Source organism: Heliconius melpomene, chromosome 10, assembly GCF_056956725.1.
Source record: "Heliconius melpomene rosina isolate 202511_hmr_F chromosome 10, ASM5695672v1, whole genome shotgun sequence".
NCBI classification, from domain to species: domain Eukaryota; kingdom Metazoa; phylum Arthropoda; class Insecta; order Lepidoptera; family Nymphalidae; genus Heliconius; species Heliconius melpomene.
In genome coordinates this window covers 12,559,459-12,580,405 of record NC_140398.1, presented here as the reverse complement: position 1 = coordinate 12,580,405, position 20,947 = coordinate 12,559,459, and the positions used below count along the sequence as shown (strand labels likewise).

The following is a 20,947-nucleotide window of genomic DNA, read 5'->3' as shown; positions in this document are numbered from 1 at the left end:
CGAAATAGTTCGGAACTGGTATCATCGTTGCAAATGTAAATGAACAATTAAAACGTTCGCAGTGGCCAGGGACAATGATGATAATTATTTTAGTTTGCTGTCGACGCGGTTGTCACCCGCCCGCTCGCTGGAATGCTCCTCGAACCCCATTTTCGCCATTAAACAGCGACACTTCTGCTGTTCGTAAATTATTATCAGCTAGCGCTTTCATTACTTGGCTCCCTAACAAAGGAACTCTACAAATGTAGGCACGTCGTGATTTAACTTCTACAACTTTGATTCTACTACGCCTTCGCGTCTATTGTTCAACTCGAAATCATAGTCCATGTAAGGTGCGAGGTGAAATCTTGATTAATTAATTACAATGTTATAGATTCCGTTCCAGCCGAACAACTTCTGTTAAAAGCTACTGGGTTCTATGAAATAATCACATTGAAAGTTTGACATAAGATGTTAACTTTGCGCTTTTGAATTGTTATATGACCTAACTAGAAATGGATATAATATAATAGGGTAACACAAACACCAACTACAACTATGTCACCAGAATTTGCTGATTCAGTCAATTACGAGTGTAACGCTACCGTATTTATATACGTATACTAGCGGACGCGCGCAGCTTCGCTTGCGTATTTAGGGGTGTATTCTAACAACCCATGAAACATGTATTCGATGAAATATTTTTAAGAGTCTAAATTTCAAATTTTATAAAAATCGGTGGCGATTTAAAGATTTTTCCATACAAACTTTCAACCCCTTATTTGCCCCCTTAGGGGATGAATTCTAGAAAACCATGAAACATATGTTCAATTAAATATTTTTAAGAGTCTAAATATCAAATTTTATAAAAAATGGTGACAATTTAAAAAAAACCTATACAAACTTTCAACCCCTTATTTGCACCCTTAGGGGGAGAATTCTAGAAAACGATGAAACACGTGTTCAATTAAATACTTTTAAAAAATCTAAATTTCAAATTTTATAAAAATCGGTGCCGATTTAAATTTTTTTACCATACAAACTTTGAACCCCTATTTCACCCCTTTAGGGTTAAAATTTTTCAAAATCCCTTCTTAGTGGATGTCCAGATTACGAAAGCAAACATCTGTCCAAATTTCACGTTTCTACGCACAGCGGTTACGGCTGTGCGTGCGTCTTATCTCAGTCAATGAGGACAAGTCCTTTTATATATATAGATTATACTCGTAATTAATTAATATTATGGACCAATAGATGGTTAAACCAATGGCACTAATATTCTTTTTTTCTTATCTTAGATATACTATTACTTTTTAGGGTTCCGTATCCCAAAGGAAAAGACAAATCCTTATAAAATAGTCCATCTGTCCGCCTGTGGAGATATCGAGCTCAAATTAATATCAAATATTCAGATCTACGGTCTACTTTTTCATATTTATAGTTCATTTTATACTAAATGAATTCATACGCCCATAAAGTTCAGCTTGTCAACTTTCGTAAATTATACTTCCCACCACCTAAAAACACCTACAAACTTGAAATTGGTGGTACCCTCGGTGGGCGATTCCGACTCTTACGACACGGTACACTTGACCGGTGTTAAGTTAATATTTTAAATAATATTTATGAATATACAAAATAATATTGATGCGATAAATACATCGTGAATATAATTGCGTTGATTCAAAGCTCATTTGCGAAGTGCGTCGCATGCCTCTATATTGGTGAGCGCGCGAGAGTTGCAGGGGAATGAATGTTCGTATTCAGTACTCACGGAATGCTTTTAGCGCGCGTAATTCAGTTAAACGTGTAATTTATGACTAGCCAAATTACCGACATAACCATATATGACCTGGTTATATAAGAGAGATCCTATCAATGTAGATTTGTATTCAATTTTAACATTTGTATAGGTGTAGGCGTAGTTAAACAGTTACGTTATGTAAATGGCGACTAATGAATAATAAAACATTTTTTTATGTACAGTATTCAACTAATTGTTCATGTGATCTTAGTAATATAAAGTTAGTTAGTGTCGGCATTTTTTGTAGCTGGTAATACGGCAAAGGCGCGTCGTTGAGTTCCGCCACTGAATACGCAATGCTTCAAGAATCCGGCGGGAAGTAAGGAACAGATGTGTCTTAATAGGAACGAAATGTCAGGTTCCCTAGATTAATAAAATTAATAATCACATAAATTCTGATTATGTTCCTACTTTCTCTATTTATTTACAATTGTTTTAAATTAAAGAAATTATGGATTAATCCATTCAGTCACATTCCATTCAAGTAAACACTTCCAAATAACATCGCATTATTTGCACTTTACGCTATATTTTAATTTTTTATAATTTTTATTTAATTTTTTTTTTCAAATTTGTATTAGTAATATGTTCTGTTTGAGACTGTATGGCTTAGTGGTCAGAACGATTACACCGTTTTCTAGAGGTGATAAGTGAAAATTTTATACGCTTCTATATTTTTTTGTATTTCTTAAGTGTGGAATATTACTTTAAAAATGTTAAAAATAAATATTTCATTTCTCCGCTCTGGCACCAAGGCAAAACTAGGTTCAGCGGACTAGGAGATACAGTGTGAAGCTATTTTTTTTTCTTTAAATATATTATGAAAATGCAACAAAAAAATTGTAAATAATTTTCAATTAATCTACGAACTACATATACGTATATCAAACAGGTATCTGAATTACCTACCACTAGACCGTTTCATTTGTTAGGTATGCAATTATGCTTTAATGACTGCAGAGATTTTCACTCAAGTTTTTTGAAACCAACCGCTAATGAACCAAAGTCAGGTGGTAGTTGTTAACGTTCGTATTCTATGCTGTCTCTATAGCTTTATAAGATTATTTGGTATTTTATTCATTGGACAATTTCACATATGCCATAGCGTCTTCTTTTTATAATATTACGTGTGCAATGTTAAATTTATAATGTACAGACATTGTATATTTATTATCTATATTTTTTAAAAATCGAATTTTATATTTCTACATCATCCGTTTATGAAGCGTCTAATTACTATATAATATGTAATTACGACGATACAAAGATTAATTTGTACGATTTATATTTTATAAATATAAATAGGTATAGTCTAATATAAATATGGTATTTTTATAAAAATGTAAGTCGTATCTTATACTTAGACCTAGTATGACAGTATTGTTAATTCCTATGAATTATACTTAAGTACATTTTATATATAACTCTATATAGAAAAAAGAAGCGAATAAAATTTTCACTAAGCCCAAGCACATAAGATAAAAAAAACTTTTAAAAACCATGGCTACGGTTCAAATGTAACATGAGAATGATATATTTAAGGATTTTTTTTTATAAAATTTTAAAAGCGTGATAGGAGCGTCACGGTAAATATACATGTCGAGAGATATAAATTAGTGATGAAAACAAGGGACAGAAGTGCAAGCACATTTTTCTTTCTATCTTTTTCTCATAGACATTATAAAATAAAAAAAAAGAAATTGAAAAAGCAGAAAGAAGTTTTACTTCAGTCATGTGATCTAATAATGTTTTTTTTTTCTAATTTTAAGCCCAAGAAGCCAATTCTCCTATATTCAAGGTAAGTAGAGGTAGACTCTGCCGAAAAGGGCAACAACAGTTTTTTTTAAAAATGCAACTTAAAAGTCGATAGCCATTGTTTGTTGCAGGTCAACGACGGCCTTCAAACTATCAGACCTAGTAAATATTACGGACCATTTTATCGCCTAAGGATATGAACCTTATGCTATGAAAATATTGTATTCTCATCGAATCAAATCGAATCAGACTGAATGAAGTGCATCAAAATAGCACTGCGATATTCTTTTATATTTTATATTATATATATTGATTGATAGAATGATAAAAATATTGGATAGTCGAACACAGGTAAAGTTAATAAAAGAATGTTGAAGAGAAATATTATCCTCCGGGGTAGGGATCGAAGCCACTACAATCGTGTGTAGAATTAGATAATTTCTAACTGCTCCACATGCTTAAATCTATGATGTATAAAATATTTTATTATTTATAACAAAGATCGGCGAGAACATTCGGTAGGAGTTGTTCTGTTTCGTCACCGCCCACCATCTGACTCTTAATGAAATAACAGCAAATAATGGGGAATGATTAAATTTGTTGAGTAAAATAAATCTTTATATTTTATGTGCTATATTTGTAATAGTAATTAACAGGTGCATCAACGTATTATAAGAAATATTTTACATTTTATTATATAGTATCTATATGATTATATTATGAAATAATCATCAAGTAAAACTAGCTACCATTTATATCTGTGAAATTCTAAAATATGAATGTTAAGAAAAAAAATAGTAAAATATATTTTTTTAAAAGCTTATCTTAATTCGAGTTGCTAAAAAAGGAAGTCCAAAAAATAAAATAGAGCTGCTATTGAAAGTTAAAATGTATCGCTCAAAACATTTTTCAATATTTTTTTTTATAATTTGTATTTAAATTTTTACTAAATATCAATGAACAATTGCTCATCAAATATTAAAAATATTCCTATATTATTACGTATTAGCTATAAATAAAAGTACACTTTAAAGTAAAAACAATACTCAACATTAGCGGATATTTTTTTGAAATATTATTCTTTTTTAGGGACTTTACTAAATGAAATTAATATTATTTAGTAGATACTTATACAATCATCAAGCGCAGTACCTCAATATTAAATAATTACATAGTTCAATAAATATATTTTTTAATTAATTAAAAATGAAGGCTATACTTAAAGTTTATTATATGAAAATACAACAAATACTAAGTACAGTACAGTAAAACAAATATCAACTTATTCTGTATTATATCTACATTTAAATATTTAAGTAGTTTTCTACATATCAAATTGGAGGTAGATTTGTAGATACTAATAAAATCAATAACCAACACTGATCTCTACCATTGCATCTTTACAGTGGAGCTTATTAAAACATCGATAAAATATATAATTCTTAATTAAAGCTATAAATCTTTTTATGAAACCTTATAAAGTCTAACTCCAATTTATTCGTGTATTACCATTCTTTATATAAATATTTTATATGTTATAAAAAAATATTTTATAAATGAAAACCTACCAGAATTAGTCAGAGAATTATCGCCAAGACCTGTAGAAGTATCAACATCAGCGTGCGCATCCGCCCCGACGGCTGCAGTCAGCGCGCATGCCCACGCGCATACCGATACTAGCCGTCGCATACATAGCAAAATTTTCCAGCCCCGAAACGCTCCACGCTTAGCCATCGCACATCACAAAGTGACTTTAAAAAAGTATAATTTATAAAAAAAAGACACTAATTAATATATTTTAAAAATAATTTAGATATAAACGAAAAATAACTAATCTATAAATAAATAGTTTTGGCAACAAATAACATTCGATGAAAATTGTTATCGAAAGTTTGTGTATTCGCAACTCTCGACGAACGAGGGCGTCGATCGTCTATATTTAGTACTGGGTGACGACAGTATGGCAGCGTAGTCGCGGTAGCACTGTCCGCGGGTCCACATCGCGGCCACGACCGGCTCCTCCGGAGTCTCGTCACCTCACGCCGGGTGCTAGGAGGGCCACTGCGCGCGCACCACTCCCGCTAACCAATGGCACCGCAGGGGAGGGACCGCGCGTAAGACGCAACGAAGTATATGCGAAGGCCTATGTACAATGATGATAGCGGACAGGTGGTTTCGTGGCTGTAATTAAGAATCTGATAAGTTATTGCTAACCAAATAAATACGCTGTAATCGCTAAATGTTTAAGAAAACATTTCAAACCAGTTTCTGGCAAACTTTTTTAAAGTTCATTATTCGTCTGCGTTCTCTGTGTAGCTCGAAGAAAATTAGAAGAATTATTATAATGTAATTTCTTATATGTCCTGAAAGTTTCAGTCCTTAAAAAACTAGCTGTAGCAGTCGTCAATAATGTGACAGGGTCACTTGCAATTGTACCACGTTATTTGTTAGTTATTACTGTTGCCGATACATAGGTGTCTAAACTATTCTTAATGTAATTATATTTTAATCGACTTTTCGACACAACGTAGGCCTTATTTATATTATATGTATGCTACTTACCTAATTAAAAATTTATATTGTCATTAAGGCTATTCGTAGAATTTATTTTTTTTGGGTTCTCTTGCAAGTATTCCTAAGTTTCTTAAATTAAGATAGCTCTCATGATAACAAAAATATTAAACAAAACATCAAACTAAATAAAGAGCTTAATGAAACTCGTACATTTTCATGAAAATACTCTCTTAGCAAAAGTTTATTATTATGATTTTAAGAAACAAATTTTACAGAAACTGAACGTAAACTCTTATTAATTCGTATTTTTATGTTAGGGGAATTGTGCTCAAGATGGCATACTATGATAAGATGACACACTACCAATATTGATGAAACTAATAGCGCTAAGTTCGATCTTGTGACGTTTTAGAGAGTGTCTGTAGATGCAGCTAGTGCTTAAATTCAGTATGGGTGCAAATTAATGCAGATGGGCAAGTAATTCATGTTTTCGTTATTTTCAATTGCAACAAATTTTTCTTTCGCTTTTGCTTGATGGCGAAAAGACATGTAAGATAAAGATTTTCTATTTGAACTAATTATAAATGTAAAATAGGATTATTATATGACACAACTAACGCTAAAAGCGCATCCTAGCCTATAACCTTTTGTCACAACGGTTAAAATTAAATTCATATATCTATTGGGTAAGATGACATACAAAACGTGAGTATAAGATGGCATACTGTCTTACCCTTATAAATAGAATCGATGTATTTTTTTTGCTTTACCGACAAAATACCTGGCAATTACAAACGAATATATATTGGTCACAAGAAGACATGGATAAGGCTGCTAGAGCAAGGGCATTCAATAGCCGCATGTGGCAAAGCTTATTTCCCTTTTGGAAAAGGAAGTGACTGATAACGGAATCCAACCTCATAAAATTTGCAACATGTATGAATCTGGCCTTAAAGCCCCCCAGCAAAGAAGAAACTATTTATTTGTGAACTATGCTCGACAAATAATGATGGCATTTTTATGCCACATACTAAGTATGTCATTTTACCCTGTAGATATTTCGTCTTACACTAGTCGACATAAGTGCGATTTTTGTTTATTTTTATGATGTTTGAAAGATGATTGTTCTGAAACTAAAATAATTTCGTTGATTATGAAATATATAATAGTATACGCAATATGCTGTTCTCAGATCATTTTATTTATTTGAAATATTTGTCTTCAAACAAAAAGTATGTCATCTTAAGCACAATTCCCCTATATCATCTAAAAGGTATAAATATATAATATTTGTAAATTAATAATTTATATGTAAAATTAAAAGCTATTTTAAAAAAAAATTAATCAATATGTGATAGTATCACGCTTAACATCAAAAATTCTAACAATTTATGATGGTCTACCATCTGATTTATTTTTAACTTCAACTTTCTTACAAACAAATTAAACACCTATATAGGTAATTGAAATATTAAAAATATTTATCTATATAAAAGGCTTAAAAAATATATTTTAAAGAACTATTTACGTAAGAGAAATAAAATGAAATAGAAACTGTGTCCGTACTCTGTAGGTACACTAAATATTTAACGTAATCAATAAATAGTAACATGACACGAATCTATGCTTTTTTATATTGCCGCCTTCGCAAACATAATATAAATATCCATAGATCGGAGTATATGGTTTGAATTTGAACTCGATATCTCCAACATCTCCTGAGACAAGAGCTCTTATCAGGCAGGCAGACAGACAGGAAGACGGACGGACAATAAAGTGATCTTATAAGGTTTCCTTTTTTCCTTTAAAGATACGGAACAATAAAAATTATTTATTGTAGTAGGCAGTTTTCGTAGAAAAATAAAAATTATGCCATCAAATTGACTCCATCGTGGTGTAGAGCGATAGCATCTAACTTTAAATCGGATGGTCGTTAATTTAAGCTATGAGAAAAAGCTTTTCCGTGAAAACAAAGCGTGGTGCTGTGTTCCGGCACTCAACACAGTGTCTTAAATTTTGGCTCTTAACTTCAATGATAACAAGAAGTAAATCAAATTAGTATGGAAATCATTATAAAGTCCGCGGAAAGCAGGCGGCCACTAGTAGAAAATAATATTTATTATTTGTTGCTTCACATTATTTAGATAGGTACAAAAAAATTACGACAGAATATTTTAATTGTTTGTTTATTTCATCCACTTTATTAATATTAATGACATCGTTATTAATTTTCTAAAAATATGGAAATTATATTATATTTTTTTATTTTTTAACCGACTTCTGTAAGAAAAGGAGGTTATCAATTCGACTGTATTTTTTTTTTTATATTTATTACCTCATTACCTTTAATATTTTTTTAATATTTATTACCTCAACTTTTGACTGGGTGAACCGATTTTGATAAAAAAAAATATTTGAAAGATGAAGCTTCCCGAGTGGTCCCATTTTTTTTTGGTCCATGTCTGACAATGGTATCTATAAGAAAATCATATCAAATCGGTTTTTCTTTTTGTTAAAAAATAATTTATATGTATAAATAGACCTGACCTAGAATGGCGCAGTGCGAGAGTAGAGTGAATATTTAATATTCTCATTTCCTCGCTGAGGCGTTGAGTTCCGCCTCTCAACACGCAATGCATCCAGAATTCGGCAGAAAGTGGGGAACGGAAGTGTTTTAATGGGAATGAAGTTAATAACATTAGTAGGTTTCCAAGTTCTCTCTGCCTACTTTCTTATGCGAGATACAATGTGAAGATAAAAAATAATAAAATATACATGTCTGGCTGATCTTATATATAATGCTCATAACGAAACACCAAAAGAATCACTTAAAGAGTTTCCATGGCATTGCCTAAAGTCCAAATCATAACCTCTAGAGGGAAAATTATTTTTATGGGCTTTAAAAGCTTAAATATGTAACAATATTTTTATCATCTATATTCTTAATATAATAATTTCTTAAAATAATAAAAAGTAATAAATATTTTTAATACACAATTCAGAAACCAAAATAAACAATTTACTGAAACTTGGTTCGTTTTACCATCCAAGTCTTTGGTCTTCTCAATTAAATTTCGAAAACTATTTTCTCCTAGGGCTTAGAGCCGTAGTTAAAATAAAAACACACGATTACTTACTATATAAAATTGGATTTTTTTTTATTGTGTATTCAAATAAATATCACAAAAAAGAAACGCCCCTCATGCATGACAGCATCGAGACAAAACTTTCAATTAACGGGAGATGAGTTGCAAAAGTTAATTATTTTTTTTCTGTGGATTTGTAATATAACAATCTTAATCGATGTTTTATTTAACTTGGACTGTAATATTAAATCTTTTGTCTTCAGTTACTAAGATTTATTCATTTCAAACTTTCATTACAAGAGCTCCAAACTTTCACAATCCAAACAATCCCAGTTCAGCACAAATCCTATAACTTACTCAGGAAATAAGCGTATGTGAAGTTAATTTTTAAACAGTTAAAATTATTACCTAGTGAAGGTATTTCAATTTTTATCATTATATACGTGAGAAGGCTCTATATACTTAAGTGTAAAAATGTTCATTACGCTAAACAAAATTGCTACCATCTTTTACCAAATTGAGTACTTATAGGCAGAGTAAGAAATCTTAAAGTTCCGTATTAGACATTCCAAATCTTTGTCTCTTGTACCATTAAAAAGTAATCATCGAGCTAAACAACTTTTGTTAAAATTATTTTTTTTGTCTTTCAGACCTCATCTGGTGTTGTATACCATCATAGATAGGTAACTACTTTTACTTCTTCTTTCATAGCATATCCTAGTATACAGGATGGAAGTGTCAGCACTACAATAAATGAAACCACAATTTTAACTACTCTATAAGAACCTAATACAATTAAAACAAAAGAGATTTTGAAAAAAATTAGAGTTATTTTTTCAAACAACATAATTAATAAAATTATCGTTGTAAAATAAAACTCCATTTGTTAAGAACGACCCACGCAGGCATAACCTATCATAGGAACACCGCCGCACACGCCTCATTCACGAAATCGAGTCGTAGGTATTGGCGGCAAAGTTCAAAGTTGTTTAACCTTTAGAAGTATTTTTGTAGTGTTTACGTTATTGGTATCTACTATCTATGCATAACTGCGTCACACGTAATATAGTATAGATAAACATCGTGAAATGAAAAAAAAATCCTACATCTACACTGTTGATGTATCTTAATTATTTTTTTAGGTATGGGTTTGAAATATTTTTAATTATATGCTGCTCCCGTAAAAGGAGTACAGACGCTACCACCCTGTATAGGTATAGAGCCACACACAATCGCAGACAAACGCTACGCAGTGTCCCCGGAGGAGATGAGGTCTCAATATTTCTGTGGTCCAACTCGGCGCGAGAAGGCCGCAAATAAAATTCCAAAAGGGCATCAAGAGCTCTACCCAGCTCGGTCTGAGTCTCAAGGAAGACGGCCTTGCGACACTGTGTTCTCACTCTTCTAGCTCGCCTACCAGAGCCTGGTGGCACTGTAGAGGCCAGTAGGGCCAACAGCATACTGCTCATTCGAAAAGGTAGCTATATACGAGGATTTTTTTCATTTCAGAATTAGAACCTCATCTTCATTATTTAAAGAAGTAATTATTTGAAATATGTATTAAATTAAAATATATTTTAAAATATAAAAAAATATTTCAACAGTTTTAAAAATATTATTAATATTATCAATGTTTAGATATTGAATTTTTTTCATTGCATAATACACTTTATGAATAATTAATAAAAAACGAAAATTTCCATAGCATATTTTTATTTTTTACAAAACCTATTAATTACACATTTAGATTAACATTAAACTATTACAAGTAAATAAGTAAAGTTATCCTCCTTTTTTCCACTTTTCCCCAGGTGTGTACTCAGTCATAGGCTTGCCAGATATGCCACAAGTCCCTATACCAACTCGGCCAGTCAAATTGTCTGGAGAAGCAAATATACTCTTATTCCTGACACCAGGTTTCCTTGAAGCTTTAGTGTGAAATGTAAGCCATTTATTTTTCTCTGATTCTCGTTCTTCTTCAATCTGTTTAAACCTCTGTTGTTTTTTCTGCTTTTTCTTCTTCAAATATTCTCTATTATAGCCTTTTCCATGTCTGGAAATCAATATAAATATTATTAAAAAAATTTAAATGAGCATTATTGATGTTTACAACAATAATAAAACGCAATGATAATTTCTTCTTTGCAAAAGCAAAAAAAAGTATTTTTTCAAACTTAGAGTATTTAATTTAACACTCCATTTTCTACATTCTGCCCAACTTTCGAGACATTACATGTCTCAACACCTATCAAGGTGCGGTTCAACTGGCACACTCTGAACACCATAATTAAAGTACCATACCATACCATACCAAATTTAAAGTAGCATAACTTTTTCATTAACTGATATTTTTTATTTTTTATTTTACTTATTCTTTTATATTTAATAAATAGAAAATTCATAATAAGCAAAATAGAATGTCTTAAGAGTAGATTATATTTGTATACCTTACTATAGACAGGATACAATGTGAAAAAAATAAACTAAAAAATCAAATAGATCTTTTGAAGGTAATACTCACTTGCTTTCATCTCCACTTGATGGCCTTTTTGTCCCAGAATTCAAGGATTTCACATCCAATATTGAAACTGTTTCTAATGAAGAATATCCATTAAATTTAACTTTTAGACTATTTTCTCCCACCTCTTCAACAGTTGCTTCATAAAACCTAGATACACAAATAAACACATAAGTCAACATATGCATATTACAAATTTAATATAAGGTCATTGGTGCACAATAAAACAGTGTGTACTAATTTTAAATTCAATATTTGTGGGCTTGATCCTCTCAGTTAAGGGAAATAACTATAACAGATATAAAATAAAAAAAATATTTTCCTTTCCCTGTTCTAGGAGACTGCTCAAAACAAACTCTCAAGCTCATAAATCGTGGGAAAAGCAGGGCATCTAAGACACTAAAACCCCTCTGCCTGCCCTGACAAGTTTTGAACTTACCATGATGCTATTTTTTTTATTTGCATACCTCATTTTATAAATATAATTATTCTACAATAAATATACTTTAACATTTAGAAGTATGTGTCTATATCTGCTTTGACTTTTTTTTGCTTTAGTTTTGATTTTTATGTTTGTAATTTGGTTTATCATCTTTTGTGTGAATTTTGTTAACAAGTCATAACTATAAATCAGTTAATGGATTAAGAGATCTAAATATATAAGATGTATCAATTAATTATAAAAATTAAAGAACAGATCAGACATACATGCCATCCGCTTTCCATTTCGCCATACATTTTTCGCTTATCCGCCACTTGGGAGCAGACTCGGCAACACCTCCGATGTCGGTAGCCAGCAGCGAAGCTGTAACATCATCATCATTACTAGAACTATGAATATTACTTTTTGAATCACCTTCTTGAGATTTTATAAGATCGCGTGTCAATTCTATTACTTCTTCCAAATCCGCTTTTAGTTTTAATAATTCCTCATTTTCCTGATCCGTGAGCAGCGCCGCCTCAACCTTTAATTGAAATTAAGTTAAAAATGTTATGACTACATCTCCTAACTCAAGGGCGTTATAATAAGCAAAGGTAGCTTACCTGCTGCAGTTGTAATTTGTAGTTTCTTAAATCATCAGCCATGTTGTAATCGTATTTTTATTGTATCACATTCACATTAAGTTTATATAAGAACTTAAATATTATTTTGCTTTAAAGATATTGTTTACTTTTTCTAACAAAAGTAAAAAATTTCGTTACAAGCAAACCAATTCTTTTTCTATTTTGTCACAAATCACAATTCCGAATTCACAGCCATGACTTTACCCACAGATTATACAACAACAAATAACAATACAAGCATAGATAAAATATATTATATTAGTTGTCAAACATCATTTATAGATTTTTTTACCGTATTCATTTATGGATAATTATATTAATAAGTGGTATATCTTAAAAAGTAAAATTTATTAAGTAAGATTTATATGATTTTCGAATACATTTCGATAATTAAAAATATTTACTACTGCCCCAAGTTATTTTACAAAGGTTCTGTTATTTGAAAGAAATGAAAAGAGGACGGAATGCAAAGTCAGTGTGATGATATTAAAACAAGTGAAAAGAGTGGGTTAACAGAGCCTTAACAGTAAAGAGATACAGAGAATGGCAGGTACTAGCGAGGATGTCGCAGTAAGAATGTAGAAGAACGTGCTCAGCTGGCTTGGGCAAACGAAAATACAGTATCAAAGATACTCGAGGAAAGTCACGTAAAAAGCATGCGGATCCCCCGGAGGGCATGTACGAAGAGGTTGATGACAGTGGACGAGGCGAAAGAGGTATGTAGAGAGGTAAATACCGTAGCGTTTGGCGCTCCGTTCTCTCTGACTATCCCGCTAGGGATAAAGCGTGAAGCTATGTATAAGTAAGTTATTTTAGAGAAAATGAAATAATGTCTTTGATGTACCTTTATCATAGTTTAAGTTAAAAAAGAACTAAACAACATTTCGTTCATATTTTAATAAACAAGGTTGACTTACTGCATTAAATGGGGTGAATAGAAATATTTTTAGGCTAAATTATATTTTAAATTTAACAAAGCTAATAGATTTTTAATATAGAACAATATTATATTGAAATATAATTTAATACTGGTACTACATTCACAATACAAAAAAAAATTCTGTAAATTTTCCAAAGCACAAATTGACACAGTCAACCCAAAAAATAGTTGTTCGCAAGTAGTAGCAAGTTTGGCAAAGGGAGCCTAGTGTTAAGACACTCTGCTCTGCACTTTCCACCAAATTTTGAAGATAGTGCGTGTTGAGAACTTAAGAACTTGCAGAACTCAACATCCCGTTTCATTTCCATACCAGAGCGAAGAAATTAAAACATTAAATAGTATGCGGGACACATCGAGAAACAAAAAAAACCAGTCTCCAAAAGAATAAAACACATTAAATAGTTGCAGTATATTAATAAAAAATATAACTTAATCACGAATTAAAATTAGTACAATGCAAAGGGTGTAATGCATAGAAAATTACAAGTTACTTCCTTATTTAAATAGCCGTTAAAAATAATATGTATTAAGTATTGCATAAAATATTTTATATTACTTTAATATATAATGATAATTAAATATATTTTTTTTATTTAAATATCAGTCAAAGCACAATAAAGCCTTAGTAATAATATTTATACAAATTTAGGCCTTTTTGAAAAAATACATGAGTGAATATAATTAAAATCTATTATATGATAATATCATATTTGAGTTATAATATAATATATTATATTATATCTTTTTTCCTGAGGGTCTCGGGACGGGGCATTTATTAAAACCGACTAAATCGTGAAAAAGTTGAGAAAATTATAATGGGTTTACAATATAAATTAAAATAAATGATGGAATAATAAAATTATAAAGATTAAATGCATTATCAAAGAAAAACATAAGAAAATATAAAATTAAAGTATTCAATCTATATTAATTACACATATCATAAATTATAAAGTAAAATTAGGTAATATTAATAATATAATACAATATACAATCAAAATATTTATTTTCAAAATTTTTTGTCAAAAATTTGAAAGGCATGTTAAAAGCTTTTATAGCTCTACAATAACATTATGAATAATCGAAGGATTATTATATATATATACACAGAGACTACGTGTTCCATGACGATAAGAACAAAGTACAGTAGAGCGCGACGCGAATCCCGAATTTATAAATCACAAGATAAAAACGGCATTTCAAGATCGATCTCAGACTTTATAAAAACCATCGTAAGTGTTATTATCTGCGCTAGTTTGTATGTATACAATTTTAGAATTGGGCACTCGATGAGTTTGACTCGTGCCTATGCTCACAATATCCATAAAGTATTTGTCGAGCTGTATTTATTTCTAATAATATTCTTAAGTATCTACACTGACAAGGTGACTTTGTAGAGCTGTGGACTGATGGTATCGGCGTCTGGATGCAAAGTCTTCGTTGTCATCGTTCAGCCGTTCCTGTTCTACTGGTATGTCAGCGTGCACTGGCGTTACAACTAATTGTTCGTATTCTAATGGACGTTTACTGAAAATATTACATACAAAATATTATTTATTTAAATACAGGACGATCGACGAGTCGTGGTTGATCTGATGTTAGGTTTTCTAAACTTTCGCGCGATATTAAAAAAAAGCCATCTGCAACTGACTTTAGAGCGGCCAGGACTTGTCGACCATAATATAGACTTTTGGTTGCAAAGTCTAGTTATCGGAAGGCAGTTCTAGGTTAATATTCAAAATATTTTTTATTTCAATATATTTTTATAAGTGTTAACTATTTATGGACTAAAGACTACTATCCCTTTAGTCAAGATTAAGTGAGCCATTGTGAATACACTTTTTGGACATATATTTTTGCCATTGTATGTAATATAGTATTTTTCGTATCCTGAAACATGATGATAGTAAAATCTAATATTAACTCTTACCCAATAGCTTGAAGGAAAGCTATTTTCAGCCAATGGAAGAATCTGAATTCGGAAGCGCGTCCGGGTTTCACAGCCGGATTGGCAGCACCAATATATAACCATATTAACCAAAGAATAGATAGGCATCCTAAAGCATACATCCAGTGAACTAAAACCATTAGTAATAACTTGATAGCTACCTGGAAATATAAATATACGCATTGTTTCCATTATTTTACGAATATATTTATAAAGAGTTTAGAGTGATTTTAGAGTGATCATAAACTATTTTTTAGCTCAAAGCGCGGCATTGAGCCACTCAATAAGCAACATCTCGATTATTATTATTATTAGTTTATGCGGTATTACACGTATAACAAAATGAATTATATTTACCCCAACTAACGACAGCCATCTATTGCAAAGATGCGAGTACCAATTCTTATTTTTCGAGTGCACGTTCACATGCGGTCTTCGCTCTTCCTCGTTAGATGTACGCCCATTCATTATCGCAGAATCTGTAGGGGACGGAGTAAAATCCTGTAAATAAAAGTCAGGTATAACATCTTTGATTTTTTAATACATATTTCACTTACTAGAGTCAGGGGCGTCGTCGCAGTCAAGCATGTAACTATAAACGTTAAAGATTTTGGATTCGATTCCATTTCGAGTAAATGAAATATTAAAAATATTCTCATTTAATTGCTTTGGTGTCTGGGTAAAGCGTGTCGTTGTGTTCCTCCACTCAAGAAGCAATGCCTCCGAAAGTACAGAGTGTCTTAACACTAGGCTCTGTCTACCCTTCTACATGCGATTTACAGCTTGAAGTAAAAAAAACTGATATTAAATTTTATTAAAATTTTTATACTACAAATAACGTGATAAATAAAAAAAAACGTAATATATACCCCAACAGTTTTATGCCTTATTCTCTCTGGAAAAAGCAAATCCAAATCACTTCCAGTCGCTCCATATATTTGTGTATCTCGTTGAGAATGTCCTTGAAATCTAAGTAAAATGTTCAAGTTTTATTTTGAAAATTAAGTAAATTTTTATATATTTAAGTATTATTATGGGCCAAAATAAAAAAAAGTTAAGCAAGAAATGTATGAATGAATACTTTGCTTTGAACTTCTCAGTTCTGTTCTCAGTTCACATTTACGGTGAAAAAATATGGCGTCCTGAATTATTATATTTATATGTATTTAATATAAATATAATAAAATATATTGTGTTTTTCGCCTACATATGTAAACACATATGGTCGTGACTTCGCGAAGGCTAAGCTAGCTTTGTATTTGTGTTTCTTTTATATAGTGTAGGTGTAAACATGTAACATGATTTACTTGACCTAAAGCAGCAAGAGCTGACTTTAAACGGTATCACAAAAAAACCTTATAATGTCACATTGTGACCAAATAGAACGAAAAAAAATTGTAGATACAACTCCAATTGATATAAAGTTAGATTCATGTTTTATGTTCTAATTATGTTATTATTGTTTCTGACTCTACTTTTATAATTACTCACACAAAAGCAAAGCTCAGCTTAAGCCTCGCGAACTGTTATTTCATGTAATATTTGAAATCGGGAAATTTAAAACGTGGACAAATATTGTATCACAACAATACAAAGAAAAAATAAACATATAATAAAGTCATACCTCATCTCTCTTTTATGTTGCAAATCAAATGTTTGTGCAAGAGCAAAATAAGAATAATCAATGCTAGCATATGTAATAAGAAAAGGCATAGTGACGATTGGTGCAAGCTTGTTTATGTCTCCAATAATGATGAATGTTACTGTCACTACTGCAACTACTACCATTGAATAAATAGGCACTTTGTTTGGACCTCTCTGTGAAATAATGAAGAAACGACAGTTATAATAATATGAAAAAAATAATAAATAATTTGTCGACCTTTTAAATGCTCATTTTTTTTCTTTCAGTACAGGACTATTAACGTTAAACTTGTTGGTTCGAGTACCACTTGGAGGATTGAATTATATTCATTATGTCGCTCTTGTAATTAAATTTTTTTTTTACTCACCCCATGTCCAAGTGCTTCAAGACCTGGTATGACTTTCTCATTTGCTATACTCTGTAAAACCCTTGGAGTTCCATACATGGCGCCGAGGCACGAACTCATTGAACTAACGTACAGACCTGCCAGAAGTAATATTTTAACTGCAGAAATATCTGCTGTTATTGAGAAATTTGTCAAAAGTGCTTCCCTTGTAACTGTTGCTGCTAAAGTTATTATAAACATTAAATACAGGAAAGTTCTGAAAGAAAAAAATACTTAAAATTAATTTATTTATTTATTTATATTTTATTAGGGAAACAAACAGAAATATAAAATTCACAAACATTACAGATTATTGTCAATTTTAAATTGTATTTAAGTTAAAAAAATATATTATTTTGTTTAGTATTGTCTTAAAATATACATTTCTGCAAAATCAACATCACAATTTTATTTAAAATCCAGAATATATAATATGTTTAATTTTTGGAATATTAAATAAGTTGTTTGGCAGACATAGAAAGATAAAAGAAACTAAGCAAGACTATTTCATCAGTTAGTGATTGGGGTAACAAGACAAAGAGCGGTATTGAGATCGCTCTTTCAACAGGCAATATCTCGAAATTGGACAAAAATGGGGTCTTATATGGCAGGATACAGCTAAAACCATAAAATATATAAAATTATTTTATCATACCCGGTTCCTATAGCTGCTAAAGACCCATTTGGAATATTAACAGAAGGATTTTTTAAATCCCCACTCATATTGATACCAGCTAAAATTCCAGTTATTGTTGGGAAAAATACCCCAAAACATTTAAACCAAGTGTAATTATCTTGATAGTTTGTCCAAGTATTATTTGCCATTGTTCCACCAAGCCAACCTTTAAAGCTTACATCTGTAAAATAGAATTAGAGGTTTATTTACTGTTCATAAATATTATTCTGCATATAGCAATGAGTAAAGGAAATAAATGCAGTGAGTGCTTGTTACCAGAGCAAGGTAATGAATTTATTGTATGATTATAAATATGAGCCTAAATCATTTATGGACCTAAATAACATTTTGGTTTTGGACTTAAATGTCCATTGTCCATATGATTATAAGAAGTATATCCTCTTACTATGTTTGAATGATAGGAAAATTCAAAATTTATAAAAAAAGCTGTTGTTATTATAGATTACAGATTCTCATTTATTATAGAAAACAAAAAACTATAAAACTGAACATAAACATTCACTTTTTTTACTTAATGTAAATTTCTTAATTCTATTTACCAGGCACTGTGGTGAATGATCCAACAAAGAAGTCTAATGCTGCCATTAAAATGACTAATAGAAGTACAAACTGCAATTTGATCACCCACTTCACTCCAGCTATGTTTATAGTGCCTAATAAAAGAACGGCAGCTACGGCAAAGCCTCGAGCTGCCCATGTATTTTGTGTACCAACTAAATCAGCCATGGATTCACCAAATCCAAATACATTTAAGGCACATCCCACAGCCTGAAAGAATAATTTTTTTACATATGGTTTTTGTTGCACTTAATAATTTAAGTTGATACACAGTCAAGAATATTGTTACCAATGCAAACTTATTTCTAACATAGATTTGTTCCAAACCTTTCCATAGATGAGATTGTAAAGATTTTGCAGGCCTAAATTAAAAATGCAAGAGCAAGAATATGTATGTGTTTACAATGACCTCATAAATATTTTTTTTATATATAAATTATACAAATATATAAAAATATAAAGGCATATGAAAACATAACATGGGTGTGGTATATAATTCATTAAATATATACAACACCCATATAAAATATGTATATAAAGATAATAATACAGTAAAAGTACTTCAATGAACTAGTACAATAACATAATTCAATTTTTTTTTAGCTGTATTATGTATATAGCAGAGTATACAGATGAATACGCAGGGATTAGGTAACAAAGTGTCTTACTAGGTGTAAGGTAACAAAGTGTCTTACACCTAGTAAGACACTATGAAACAACCAACACATTGTTGCCATAATTAAAGCTTAATCACCAATTGATGAATCATTCATATGAGGAGAATAATTTAATAAAAAAAGTATCTCTAAGATTAAGTAGATAAATGATTATTTACCTGGCCAAAGCAATAAACCATTCCTAAAGCACCTCCAAGTCTTGAACCTAAAGTATGTGCTAATAAAAAATATACTCCACCACTTTCTATCCTACATCTTTCACATATTCCTACAGCAGACAATACTGAGATCAATGCTACAAATACTGTAACAAAAGAAAATTAATTATCACAAACAAAAATTATATGTATTATGCCATTAATAATTGACTAGAATTATTAAATTTAATATGAATGTGACACAACTTACTAAGTTGCTTACCCGTAAATATTACTATGAGCACAGCATTTACAAGACCAGCCTGTCCCACCATCCAACCAGATCTCAAAAACACAATAACTCCAAAGATGTTTATGAGGCATGATGTGAAAACGCCATCCCATGTTCCAAAGAGGACTGGCTGTGATATGAAAAAGTTTGACTTCCACCAAGGTGCATCTCCCTAGTATATAAAAGTGTGTATAAAATTCAATATCAATTAAAGTAAATGTTTCAGTATGGATCAGTTAACTGTTCAACAATACCTGTACGTCCGCAAAAATCTCATTAGCTCCAGAAGCTTGATGCCCACCCGTTCCATATTGTGATTCATTTCCCAAATCGACAAAGCCACCGGATTGTCTTCGCATTCGAGCCCTGTCATATCCCGGTTCATCATTACGAAAGCTATCTACGTCCAAATCGATTCTTCTTGATCTATTACTCTGATCCATTGTATTTAATTTATAACGGTCTAATTTATTTCATATTTTTATTATCTGATTTATCATTTAATCAGATTTCTTAGTTATTAAAGAAAACGTAAACTTTTGAGAAAACATGACGTTTGTCATGTCTAAGCTGTCAATGTCAAAACACGAAAACCATTACCCAATACAAGAAATGGATTTTTTTATGAACTGTAGTCTGTTGGTTTTGTTCATGACAGACTTTTTATCTGACAACTTAAGAGGAAGTTTGTATGTCGATCACGTAAAAAGTAGTAGAAAGAAATAAATAAATTTTATCTGATGTTACATCTAAAATTATTGTTTCTGAATGTTGTTTTAAATAAATATTTGAAATATAAGAATAGAAAAGTATTCTTGCCAAGTTTCTAGCTCTACATCCCTCAACTCTATGGACAAGCCTTAACTTAACAAGCTACCTATATTTATTATATACCTTAGTCAAAATATGATTATTTAAAAATGTATTTGGGAGGAGAAATAGTAATA

General features: G+C 30.9%; 3 protein-coding genes across 3 annotated transcripts in view; all 3 read right to left on the bottom strand.

Annotated features, from left to right (window-relative positions):
• LOC146535715 (lachesin-like) overlaps positions 1-5,580 on the bottom strand; it is a 66,331-nt gene extending 60,751 nt beyond the window's left edge. The window contains exon 1 of the mRNA XM_085191214.1: positions 5,107-5,580. Coding sequence (XP_085047340.1) covers positions 5,107-5,272 — 166 coding nt within the window. The 5' untranslated portion in view covers positions 5,273-5,580. The remainder of the gene's footprint in view (positions 1-5,106) is intronic.
• Positions 5,581-10,834: 5,254 nt separating this feature from the next.
• Spf30 (survival of motor neuron-related-splicing factor 30) lies at positions 10,835-12,947 on the bottom strand. Its single transcript, XM_085191213.1, has 4 exons — positions 12,701-12,947; positions 12,365-12,621; positions 11,660-11,806; positions 10,835-11,191 (listed from the first exon to the last, which is right to left on the bottom strand). The coding sequence occupies exons 1-4, from the start codon at positions 12,740-12,742 to the stop codon at positions 10,921-10,923; spliced, it is 717 nt and encodes a 238-aa protein (XP_085047339.1). The 5' UTR covers positions 12,743-12,947; the 3' UTR covers positions 10,835-10,920.
• Positions 12,948-14,054: 1,107 nt separating this feature from the next.
• Positions 14,055-20,587, bottom strand: LOC146535713 (solute carrier family 12 member 8). Its single transcript, XM_085192065.1, has 11 exons — positions 20,255-20,587; positions 19,992-20,172; positions 19,730-19,875; positions 18,876-19,104; positions 18,295-18,496; positions 17,622-17,856; positions 17,234-17,427; positions 16,479-16,578; positions 15,967-16,110; positions 15,592-15,770; positions 14,055-15,188 (listed from the first exon to the last, which is right to left on the bottom strand). The coding sequence occupies exons 1-11, from the start codon at positions 20,441-20,443 to the stop codon at positions 15,026-15,028; spliced, it is 1,962 nt and encodes a 653-aa protein (XP_085048191.1). The 5' UTR covers positions 20,444-20,587; the 3' UTR covers positions 14,055-15,025.
• Between the last annotated feature and the right edge of the window lie 360 nt (positions 20,588-20,947).